Source organism: Rhopalosiphum maidis, chromosome 1 (genome assembly GCF_003676215.2).
Source record: "Rhopalosiphum maidis isolate BTI-1 chromosome 1, ASM367621v3, whole genome shotgun sequence".
In the NCBI taxonomy this organism is placed as follows: domain Eukaryota; kingdom Metazoa; phylum Arthropoda; class Insecta; order Hemiptera; family Aphididae; genus Rhopalosiphum; species Rhopalosiphum maidis.
This window is the reverse complement of record NC_040877.1, coordinates 3,188,161-3,201,914: the sequence shown is the minus strand read 5'-3', so window position 1 is coordinate 3,201,914 and position 13,754 is coordinate 3,188,161. Positions and strand designations below refer to the sequence as shown.

Below are 13,754 nucleotides of genomic sequence, written 5' to 3'. Positions count from 1 at the left end.
ATGTAGGTTATAGTCTAAAGGTATTGGTATTATAGCGCAGCAGTGTAGCCTGTAAGTGTACTCACTTTACAACAATCATTGTCGCATTTCGAAAACACAATAAATAGGATATAATATTATGAGTACAGAAAATTGTTCATTATCTAAGTTGTCATAAAATGTTAATTTTGAGATAAATGATTAACAATCACGAGTATCTATAATAATTCTAGCTGTAAATAATTTTAAGTACGAGGTATCTATTCGTTTTAAAATTAAAATCATATAAAGTTACAGATGGTCTGTTTTTAAGAAGTGCAATTTAATCAATGGCATGAGCGAATGAAGTCAGCGTACCTACTGTTCATAGGAGTTGTACACTTGTATGAGTGTTATAATGTGCACCCTTAACTGTAATGTATCTTCCGCACATCTCATACTTTATTTTCAATTTCTGTTTCACTAAATGCTAAAAGTGCGCATTCAGGTCCAATAGTCCATCATATCGGTTTATCTATTTTAACAAATTTACTGTTCAACGCTTTTCTATTTTACATTTTTTTTTCCATAATATTTCAATAGTTGGTGGAAAAATATCTTGTAATTTTAAACAAATAATGAGAAAGGTGCGTAGAAAATGGTATCAGACTATGGAATAACTTGTTATCGCGGAAAAACAATGGACACTTACTAATTTTTACGAAAAATAATATCAAACAGAGTACGTTAGTTATAAAATAATAAATATTAGGTACCTACACATTCATAATATAATTTTATGAATTACAAAAATATCCCAATAATAGTATTTTGTGAATTACTATTGGACATATACTTTTATTATTGTATTATCGTTATATTATTTTAAGTTATAGCAAACTTTTTTTAATGAACTCATGTGGGTACTTAATTATTATTTAACAATATGTATATTTTATACTTATTAATTGTTTTAGAGCCACAATATGAGTTTTAGACTTGTGTAAAATCAAACCGTTAAATTATGATTTTAATTTTGGTAAATAAATAATTTTCCTCCCCCTCCTCCAACTAATCAATTTTTACCCAAATAGGCCACTAATTTATGATGCATATATATTTAGATTTTACTAATTTCAATTAAAACTGATAATATCATTGAATATGCATTGTAATTAGTATGCATTAGTATGTAGTAGAAACTATGTACATTCAAAGATAATAATATGTACCTATATATGTATGACTTTGTATCTTACAGCTTAATCGTTGAGTATATGTATATAAGAAACATGGCGCGATAGTAGAGTGGTGGTGCCGTCGGATTTATTATATTATTATTATTATCAAGGTATTATAATTAAACGATTAAAGTACAACGTACGAATAAAATACATATTATTGCGTATGAAAGACGTATGGTTATGCATCACGATAACCCACTAGTTTATTTTTATTATTAATACTATTATTGTTATAAATTATCAATAATAAACATACACACACACACACACACACACACACACACACACACACACACACACACACACACACATACACACACAAAAATAGATTTACCATATTTTATCGATTATTATTTGTTTTTATTATATTATACTGTAATTGATTAATAATTTTGCATGTAAAATATCGTAAAATTTTTTCCCAAAAACGGACATTGCCAGAATTTTTTAGCAAGAAATTTCAAATAATAGAAATTCATTGGTTAAAGACATCTCCGAAAAAAATTCATTTTTGAGTTAATTTAAAAATCTTGAAAAATTACGAAAATTTGAAATATAATATTAACATTTCAGAAGAAAAATATAACGAAACAACATTAATTATTAATGAATTATGTAATAATATTATTAAAGTTGAAATAATTACTGAAAAAAATTCGGCAAAAAACATGCAAATTTTTAGAAGCAATTAAGTCTCTAACAAAGTTTAATCATGCAAAGACAAACATTTTCCATTAGACCAGAATTTTCTATGACTTATGAACACATTAAAACGCACAGTTTTTTACACGGAATATTATTCTTATTTTTATTTTATTTTTAGAAAAATAAATACAAATATAAGCAGACTACACATAAACATATATACCTCTCAAAATAAGCTCTATGCTTCAAGGGAAATTGCAAACACATATCTTACATATTTATAATTATAAGTGTAAATTTGAATTATTTGCTAAATAAATTAATATTACTATTATTATTATTATTATAAACAATATTTATTCAAATGAATATATTATTTTTGAAAAACGAAAGTCGAACTAAGATTGGTATTTATAATTATTCCATCACGCGTTGAAAGACAGTTTGTTTCCGAAATACTCAATATTGTCTTGTGCGTTATTGTGGATTTTTCTTTTTCTTACAAGTCATCATATTTATTATAGGTCTCGACGGGGCTATTCAAAACCATAGCGATGTTTATTGCCAAATTTAGTCTCCACTCTCCATAGCCACGTTTATCACTGCGAATTGTTTCACTGCAAACGCTGCCACGCGATAACGCCCGCATGGTTTTGTTGCCGCTATTCTTCCCCGCTACTCAACCATAACACACATTCCATCGCCTTTCAGTACTTTCGACCATCAGCTCGTAAGAATTATCTTACACGGTCAGGTAGATATCGCACGATAATATTATACAAATTATAAACACTCGTTTCATGTCAAAAGGGAGAATACAGGATTATATCTTGATCTTTTATGAGATCAAAAGGTTAACAATGGTTAAGTTTGCAGAGTCGGCATATAGTCAGAAATGACTTAGAACAGACATGAAATGCGCCTCTTCTCCTCTCCAAACATTCAATTAATTGCATTCCTAGTAACATTCTAAAATAAAAGATTATACTTATCATAAATAAAATATGAAATATCTAATAATTAAAAAACAAAATTAGAATATTCAGTTGATATACATTAAATTAAGCATTATTTGAATATAATTACCTACTTATATTAAATAATATATATATTAGTATTATTGTCATTGCGATTGTAAAATTGGGTAGCTTATTGTTTGAAGGGAATTATACAGGGAATGAAAAACAGTTGAAGGGTATCATTCCCTTAAAATAAACGATTCCTGATAATCTTTCCAAACCATTGGATTCATACAGATGAGAAAATGTGCTGGAAATGTATATGTGTATGTATTTTTCAATTTTTTAAATTCTCATTTGACTGTCGGAAGTACTGCAATAGTAAAAATCTTTTAAACGTAGAGCTCATGCAATTAACGAAAATTTATATGTGATATTAAAAATATTTTACAAGAGATATTTAATTATAAAATAGATTTATAGATTATTTATAGATTATTAATTTATTTCCGTACGTATAATTTCATTTAAATTTAGTTTTAAATAAATCATAAAATGTACGAGTAATATCTATAAGATCGATATTTTCCATAATTATTTCACGAGGTCTTTAACCTTTAATTTTTAATTAAGAAAGCATGACCGGAACTTTCATAATTTATTTCTATATTTTACTTAAATGAATTTAAAATTAACAATAGAAATCTATAGACGTTGACAATATAATTAGTGATCATTATTTTTTGACCTATAGATGGTAGACAGTATTCGCTTTATATTAGATGAATTTACCAAATTACTAACGTCTAACCACACTTGATGAAAAAAATTCTCCGCTCTTGATGTTGAAAAATTATACGATTATTAGCTATATAAAGAATTTTGGTGGATGAAAATGAACGGTCTAGGTTCTAGACTCTAGAACCTTCACGATTATGTCCATTTTACCCGTAGGTATTATCATTAATATTATTATATTGTGTTATTATTTTCATTATTTCAAACTATTTTGTGTCACTACAACAGATATGAAACATGGCGATTTTTACAATTTAAAATTTGAAATAAACATCGTTAAAGATAAAAAAACAAACTTTAATGATGGATTTAAAAAAAAATATATTAAACATTGTAGCCCGTAGGTACCTATGAATAAATATTTTAAGTATTCAAATTATGTATTAAATTATTCAATTATTTAAAATGTTTAACAAAAATCAATTTCTTGAAGTTCATTCTATTTCCTTGAGATTCGACATTACAAGAGTTTACTGCTTTAATAAACGGCGAAAATAAAACTATAAAAATGTGGAGAAAAAAATAATATGCGCTGCAAGAACGATACAATAATATATTACGTACACGCTGCTGGAATGTCATCTATCAAGATTAAACACGTCTCGTTGGAAGTGTAGGCAAAGATCCATAGAGGGGATGAAATCCACGGTGGAGGGGACAGGGACGGGACTGGTGTGTATTTAATATTTGGAACTCGACGGTTTGTCGAGTGTCATCTAAATAGCGAATTGATTATTCGCCAAGCAGAGCAGACCCTCTGGCGCCCGGCCAGTCACCACTGCCGCCACCCCAGCAGACCGCCATGGAGGTCCCGCGATATATGCCCGCTGTTCTGGTCCGCCGCCGGCGACGATCGTGCGGTGCGTGCAGTGTGCACAGCTGAACTTTTTCAATTTATTTCCAAGCACGCGAAATTCGGTTAATTAATATGTACGGGTTTTTTCGTTTTGTTTTATTGAAAATTAAAAAAAAAACTCTGAAACCAATACTGATTTCAAAACCACCAAAAACCGCATCTTGTTCACAACCATAGTATAATATATATATACTATTGTATATTTACATAACGTCGCCGTCACAGTCGTTTGGATATCCCTTCGAATTCTTAATATTACTTTGCCGCCCGCAGATATATCATTTTGACGCAACGATTGTAATTATATTACTCTCGCCTTGAATAATTATTATTCTAATGATGATAATAAATGAAAGATAAAAATTAAATTCGAAATTGAAAACGAGTTTTTTGTAGTTGTATTTTTATGTAAATAAATATAGGACACCGATACCACCGCAAAATTGTTCTCTATAAATTTCGATAATAATAATATTATTATACTTATACAGTAACACGCAGTACACAATCTACTATTATGTTATAGCCAATATCTATTTATTATATTCTAACGTTTTAATGTATTAATAAGTTTCAATAGTTTTATATTATTACAATTTAATTAATACAATTATATTTCATAAATTCATAAAATTGTAAGTCCCTATATATAATATACTAATGGGAACTTAAATAAAGTTCAACGTGTAACTGTGGCAACGAATAAAACATATTTTTAAGATATGCCAGGAAAAAGAAATTTAGACAAGATATCGAAGGGATTTGCGAAATACACCAGAGGCAGTGGAATGGATCAAGAGCTTAGACGTGTTACTGTAATTCTAAAACTTTTTAAAAATAAATTTTTTGTTACCATTACTTAACACTAGATTTTATAGTTTTATTATTATAACCGTTATTATTATTTACAATTTGTTGATTACCATTAATTAATCTTATTATGCATATTATTTATATTATTTTAAAATGATGATTCATTTAAAGCCATTCGAATAAATGAATATCATAATATTCAATGTTATTGCATTTTTTTTCACAATAAACACAGAAATACATTTAATTTATTCATACTATATGTGACGGTCATCCATGAATAATTCACCTTGTAGCTTTGTAGGCACATTATTATTAGAGTAGGTACCTAATGAAATTGTTAAAACAAAATCGTTTACACACTGCTATTGCTTGGTCACAATAATTTCTTATGTGCAGCTGTTCACGTATGTTGTAATGACAATATTAGGTGTAGGAATATATTTTCACGTAGGATTATCATAATAGACAAGTACTCAGTACATACAGAATACCTACTAGATACATTATGTAGTATAGTTTAGATACTGGGATTTTCCTAATTTTTTATGATTACATTGATAAACGAAATGTCTTACACTTCATAAGCATACATTTGTATATAATTCAGAAATTTTCAATTAAATCTTTAGTTAATCATAAAGTGTCCCAAGTCTCTAAATAATTGGGAAACAAAATTACCAAGTTCTGTATTTACCCATATAAACCATTAATTTGCACGAAAAAACAGGTTAAATAATGCATAAATGAAAATTTTCTATTTACCCAAATGATACTCTAGAATTCCTTCTCTAATAAATAATTTATTATTTAATTCACCCAAATAAAACTCCCCCACCCCTTGTCAACGGTATAATAGCGACGCATAGCTTTAGATTGTTGGTTTTTGTATACAAACTGTGAGCTACACACTTGAGACGACGAAGGACCGGTCTGAGACATAATGACAGCCGAAGATGGCAATTAATAGTTTGGTAAATAATTTATATCATTTTGTGGTGGTCTCGCTGCAATTCGTATAATTATTCATTTATACCATTAATTCTATAGCGAATTTACCGATGGCCGCACAGCATTGTCAGTTGTCACACACCATATTATTATAACGACAACATCGACGATAATCATAACTACAGCCTTCTCGGCCTTGTATGCTCAATTAATTAAAATCCTTGTAAAAATAAACAAATAAATCGCCATAATAACTGTTAATTGTTAATGTTAATTCATATAAATTATTAGGTACATCGATCTAAAAAAGCGGTGATTTACTCAAACCAAAAATAATGTGTTTTTGTAGAAGAGTAGACATCAAAACTTTTTCATACTGTTCGGGAAACTTTATAAGGCTCAGAGTCTCAGACTATACAAGCTATGTTACGAAATATTTTGTTTTATAATTTCCTATATTTCCCTCCCCCCACACAAAAATACGAATAAATTAACAACGTGAAAACACTTAATAAAATGAATCGAGAATGATGATGATTATTATTGGTCGGGTGGCACGCGTAAAAACTTTACAATAGTTCAAGTCCGGATAAAGTCAATATACACTGTGCAATGTACACACTCCCGGTGTATCTACTGTTATATATAATATTCAAGTATGCGTATCGGATTTAAGCGGCAAAGTTGGCCAAGGTTCCGCTTTCGGAATTACTTTCTAAACTTTAATTAATAACTCTGGCCACCACCACCACCGACACTACTAATACTACTACTACTACTACTACTACTACTACCAAACTATATAATACATAATATGTACCGACATACAGTGCATCGAATTTCTACCACTAATAATATCTAGGTGGTGTTAGTATACAACCTATACATATATATTATATCTATATGGATTTCAGATAAATCATATTTGGTACGTGGAACGACAGTGGCGGCGCTGTGGCGGGGGCGTAGGACTTCTGGGTAAAAGGGTTTACAATCGGCCGAACATTATAATAAATTTTGGGTTTTAATAAATGCGAGAGAGAGGTGGTGGCGTGAAAGTTATTGGAAGGAGACCAAGAATGGCGCCATATTTTACTAAAGAACGTCAATCGCAGGTGTCGGAGAGCAGGGGTATGCGCGTGTAACAGACGTGCTGGCTTCAATTTGCCTTATAATAATATTTTGCTTTTTTTTATTATTATTCTTTTTTTTTCCTTATTACAAAACTTGACACTTAATTTTCGTTCGCAACGCTGGTTTTACAACTTACGCTCACATAATATCTCGAATTGTATATACGTTCCTGTGAGCAGCTATTTCGCTTTTATGGAATTGACGGCAGCGGCGTTTCGACTAGAGTAATTTAACATATATCTGCTGGTGTACGTGAACGATTATGTTTCTATTTCATACATGTTTTTCGAGAGAAATTTAAGGAATTATGCGAAATCATTATTACTATTAATCATTATTTTAATCTTATTACTTTATTCATTAATAAATAAATCCTCCGTCATTATTAATATTAATATAATTTGCAGTTCACACTATATCTGAGAGTATATTGAAATAAAATGATTAAAACTGTTTAATATCAGATTACTGAAATTAAATATAATATAATATAATATAATATAATATAATATCGTTTAGATATTATTATAATATTATATTCCGATGGAAAAATTAACTTGAAAATCACATAAATTCTTAAATTATGTATTTATATATATTTTATACAGCCATATTTTTGTTAGTACTTAGTATTATACGAGGTGATTCATTAGGCAAGCTCACTCGCCTTTAATTTTTTTTACGAGTATAATAATACATATTTACTTACATTTTCAATTAATTAGATTTTTCACTAAGAAATGTCATGTAGTTATTAAAAAATACACATAACCGGCATGATTTTATAAAATTATTTTTGATATTTTGATGCCTGTGAAGTTAGCCACAAAAATTCAAAAATGTTAAATAAAGTTTTTTTGATAAGTCGTAAATAATTTATTTATAAGCATACGTTTTTAAAATAAATGACAAATATTTTCTACTAAGGATGTTTGCATTTAGTATGGTTGGTAGTGGAACTGGTGTTGTTGAATTGGTCATTGTTTTGTAAGGGAAGGAATGATGTGAACATTTAAAGATAGGTCATGTAAGTTCATGAGAATTAATACGAGTACTTACTAATTAATGACATGATTTTATGGATTTCAAAAGTGAAGAGTGGCTAACTTAATAATATCCGTGATTTTTCATCAAATTAGTTGTAGAAACTTGAAATATTCCATTATTACTTAAATAATCATTAATTGTTATTTGTTATCACATATTTTTCAAAATAATATTAGTCTTATTTTAAATTATTTATACCACCACAGTCCATTCACATTATTCTACCTTAAGACAATTGTTTTATAATGTTTTGATAATATATTACATGTAATCCTTTTGGAAAAGATCTACCATATTAATCAATAATAATATAAAAATATATTGTTAATAGTAAGTAATATAAATAAATTATAAAATACTATTAGAAATAGAAGTTGATACATCTATTCCACTCAAAATCATTTTACGTATGCAATGAAATATCATTAGACTCAAGACCGTCAGCCTAGTATCCCGAATTCAAAACTTCGAAATCAGGCCACACTAAACAATTAGTAATCAATTTGTAATAATTTGTAACCACAAAATCAGAATTTATGACCTGTATCTTAACCCTCAATTTTATGTTACCTTTTTTCGGGTGCTGGGCTGACGTTAGCCCCTAATTCGGGATACCAGACTGACTGACCTATTAAATGCATTTAAATATACAGTGATATACCCAATGGTGGAGTAATGGAGTATACTCGAAAACTTATTTAATGGGTACTGTAAAGCGATTTCATTGATTATTAGTCAATTGACTTTAAAGTCATTTATCAATTTCAATAGGTATAGTTTTTTTTTTTAATTATTATAATTTATAAATTAAACCCCAATTTAAATAGATATTTAAATAATAATTTAGCAGAGTATGAAATGTAATATATATTATTTAATATTTATATTATATATACATATGCATGTATGATTGAATATTTTTATCTGCCGAAATTTTACAAGTACTTAACAACCACATAACAAAATAATGATCTAGCATCTAGCATCTAGTAGCTATGCTAGTTCATGTTTAATCCTTATTCGTGTGTATATATGTATAATACTAAATTAAAATCATATAATAGTAGTATAATAATAAGCATTATAATAAAGTATTTGATTTCTAAATAAAAAAATGATAATGGAAAATTGTATATATCTATATAAATAACATATTATATTATGCACGACAATGTATCTAACATACCAAACTATTTGTGAATATTGTTTTTCCTCATTTTTATATTTGGACCTTTTCATAAATCTTATGACCACCAATGCATTATTCAAATACTATGATACTTTTTATTTTAGAGTTAATTTCAATAAGTAATAGGCAATGAATTTATTTGTTTAAATAAATATAATGGGATAAATAAGTAATTAAGTATCAATAGTATTGTAAGTTTTACAATGAAAAGCTATATTTATGCATACTACAAGTACCTACTAAATATATTTTGTAAATTATTATATTATATACGATGCCGATAGCAAAGTTTGACGATTGACAATTTTACAAATAGCTGATTAGACAGACAGATGTTTAAGTTTTAGTGTGAAGCTATATATTATTATTACTATCTACTAGGCGTACTGTAGAATGCACCAAGCCTATATATTATATTTTAACATGTATGTACTACAGCTGTGTACACTATAACCTTAAAAATTATTTTTATATTCTCTATATAAAACTTATAATAATAATACTAAGGGCAGTTACAAAATGTAAGATAAACTTAAAAATATACTTACGAATGTGAATTCTAAATGCAGATTCCTTGTTATTGTTGTTATTTATAGCTGTTTCGTCTGTGAGAATACCTGAATCACGTTCGATCGCTTCTTCCTTTATCATTTTAGGTTCCATTAACTAGAAAAATTAACACAGATAGTAAATTATTACGTATCAAAAAAATATGAAAGTAATTTGGCTAAGTCGAACAGCTTTAAAAAAAATATTTAAATAATTTGAACAGAATATTGTTTAGGATTTAGTAAGTTATTTAATTAATACAAATCACTTATCATAATTAAATGATACTATAAGGACCGCAGCCCTCAGGTAAGCTGCTTGCAGTACAATTTAATCAGCTTATATTGTATACACATTATAATAATAATACGGATTTCACCTTAATTATATTATTATTTATATTATGATTTTTTTTTTTTTTTGAGAAATTTTATTATTTTTTGTTTTTTGTTTAAATTGACTTAAAATAATTTCAAGTAAAATACTCAAAGTTCTTTGTAATATTTAATTTTTACATTGGAAGAGACTGATATTTATTCAATAATGCTTTTTCAAAAAAAAAAAAAAAAAAATGAAAACCTATGCATATTATATTGTACCAAATGAAACATTGGAAAAAAAATGTATAAAATACTTTACAGAGGTACAATATAGGTATATATTGTATAGTATTGAATATATACGTCTGTTAAGCGATCAAAGCATACATTATCGAGACTGAAACACAATATTTCAATCATATGAAAATCCAATTAACGTTTACTAGTAAAACGTGTCAACCTCAGATAATTTTTTTTTTAAATATTATTACATTGCAAAAATACTTATAGTAGATTCAATACATAATATTATATACATGTAATGTTGGTGTATATATTCTGAGTGATTATTTTATCGAGAAATTACTCATTATTTTAAAATCTATTAACATTTTTGATAATATTTTTTTATATATTTTTTAGTTAAAATAAAATATAATTTTTAAAAATAAATATATTTTTTTAATATTTTTTATCGTTATAATTCTTAAGTTTTTACATTTTCAAATGGCAACATACATTTTTAATTTCGTTTTATTAAATATAACATTTTTCAGAATTCTTATTTAAATATCATTCATCTAAACTTTAAATATTTATAAATCATAAATTACTCATCCGAATTTGGATTTTTATGTATCAAATAATACTCCGAAAAATATTCTACTTCAGAATATTAAATTAATAATAATGCACGTTGTTATTCAAACAAATAAAAAAGGCTAAAAAATAAATTTCTAATAGAAATAATGTAAAAAAAAATATTTTAAAAACGTTAATAAATTTTTAAATAATGAGTATTGTTTGATAAAAGAATCACCCTATGTATAATACTGAATTATTATTATTTACTAGTTATATTTATATATAATACATTTAAATTATCGATTATTCCATCAAAATCAGTAATAAATACATTTGAATAAACACGATACTTCAAACTAATTTATAATAGTAATTTTAAAAATCTATTTTGTTTTTAACTCGTATGGTTGAATAATTATTTATAACAATATTTTTTATTTAAATGTATGATTGGCTTTTCCTATACACTATAATAGCACCTGCCCGTAACATACAGCAATGATATAAGTACTCAAGAAGTAGGACAAAAAAATTATTTGATAGTAAAAGATAACAAAAATATGTCTATATCAAAATATTAATAGTTTTTATTTTAAAAACTCTCTGAATTACAAAATAGTCTGAAAAATATCTTTGCTAATGGAGCCTGATTTTTTACAAACCCACTGATAACTAAGGTTCGAATTTGAAGACAAATGCCTTTTTATCAATGATAACCTTAAGTCTTGAACTATATTATTTGGAATATGAAAGAATCATAAAATATTATGTCATAAAAGATATAATAAAATACTATACAGAAAATATTACATTTGGGACATTACCAACTGAACCTCAGTCACAACGTTTTGTAACTTATCAGTTTTAAATATTTTTGTATTTCTAATAAAACGTTGTAAATAATAATTTATTGTACAAAGAAAATATTACCAAATAATAATAAAAATAAAAATAGAATTTTAACCAGTTTTATTTGTGTGATTAAGGTTCATATTATAGGAGTGATAATAAAATTCTGCTTTTGAAAAATAAAATCATAAAATACAAAAACTAAAGCACATATTTTTCTAAAGCTGGTTTAGATGTTCGAAATATATAATAATATGTCAATAGTGTAACCCAAGTTGGAATATAAAAGATTCAATATTTTTTAAATGTTTTAGTTATTCATAAACACGTAAACTGCAACCATAAATTGTATAAATTAGTGAAATGAACGTTGATGTTAAAATCTATAACTTTTTTGATAAACGAAAATGAAATCTTCTCGACTTTAATTTTTGTACTTATCTGTATGTAAAATAAATAAAACACATAACATGGCTATAATTTCAAGTACTATTTTTATTTTAAACCGCTTATTGAGAATTTTGATTGCCATTTCTATAGTTAAGCATGATTTGAAAGGTACATAATAAGACTTTAGGTATTAAATAAGTACAGTACAGAAAATCCCTGAATAGATATCCAATTTTTTGCTGATTATATATGTTTTTTTCATATACAACAGACAGTATTATAGTCGTTGAGGGTACGTAATTTATGCATTAATAATTATTAAGTACAATAAACATGTATTATGATAAATTATTCAAAAAATATGCCTACTGATGACACTTCAGAAACATTTTTTTATCATTTCATGTATAGTTATTAGTTAATAAAATTAAATGGTTTAATTTTATTTGAGCACGGAAAAAGAATTAAAATCTAGTATGTTTAAAGGCATTTTTTTCGATAAAATGTATGATAACTGCAGCAGTAGTTAGTAGGAAAATCACAAGCGTAATAATTAATCTCAATTATATTATAAAATTGTTTAGATCCTAAACTTTAGGATATTAAATTGTCTAATATCTAGAGATTCTAATCCTGTTAGTGTTGTGTGGATGTGTAATTAATAATTATATACCTATAGTGACTTGTAAGTATATCGTGGTATAAGAGTTATATTCAGGAGCTTTTTCGATGAAATGATTTGATGCAACGGAGAAATTTACATTTTAATTTTTAGGAATGGTTTTTGCAGAAGTTTTTAGTCGATGTCCTTATGAATTTGGCAGCCTTTAAAATTGTATGACTGAGTGATTTCTCATACATAAAACACAAAAAACTAGATTATCTTTTGAGTAAAATGTTGGTAGATTGTTGCAGTAGATATTATAAGCTATTATAACCAATAGTCTTGACAATTTTAGAATTGTACAATTTCGTACATTTTATGTGGTTCTTATTTCTTTATTTTAGTATGTAGAATTTACATTTTTTCAAATAATGGTGTGGTACTGACAGTCTTTTTCAATATCGATGAAGAAGAAACTTAAAAGACGTTTGGTTTGGTTTTGTATATATACATATATTGGTGACTTGAGAAGCACTGCAGTCTTTTCGATTATTGTTTTTATTTTCTCGTTGTATACAAAGATTCATCGAACGTTTTAGCAGTTTAATAAGTATCTTAGGATTTGTCGAGTTAAAAAAAAAAAA

The 13,754-nt window shown here is 26.7% G+C and overlaps 1 protein-coding gene across 2 annotated transcripts in view; it reads right to left on the bottom strand.

The window, feature by feature from the left end:
* Positions 1-13,754, bottom strand: part of LOC113548977 (protein CBFA2T1) — a 44,766-nt gene that overhangs the window by 24,923 nt on the left and 6,089 nt on the right. For both annotated transcript variants that reach the window (XM_026950102.1, XM_026950101.1), the window contains exon 2: positions 10,143-10,260. In XM_026950102.1, the coding sequence (XP_026805903.1) occupies positions 10,143-10,257 (115 nt within the window). In that variant the 5' untranslated portion in view covers positions 10,258-10,260. The remainder of the gene's footprint in view (positions 1-10,142; positions 10,261-13,754) is intronic.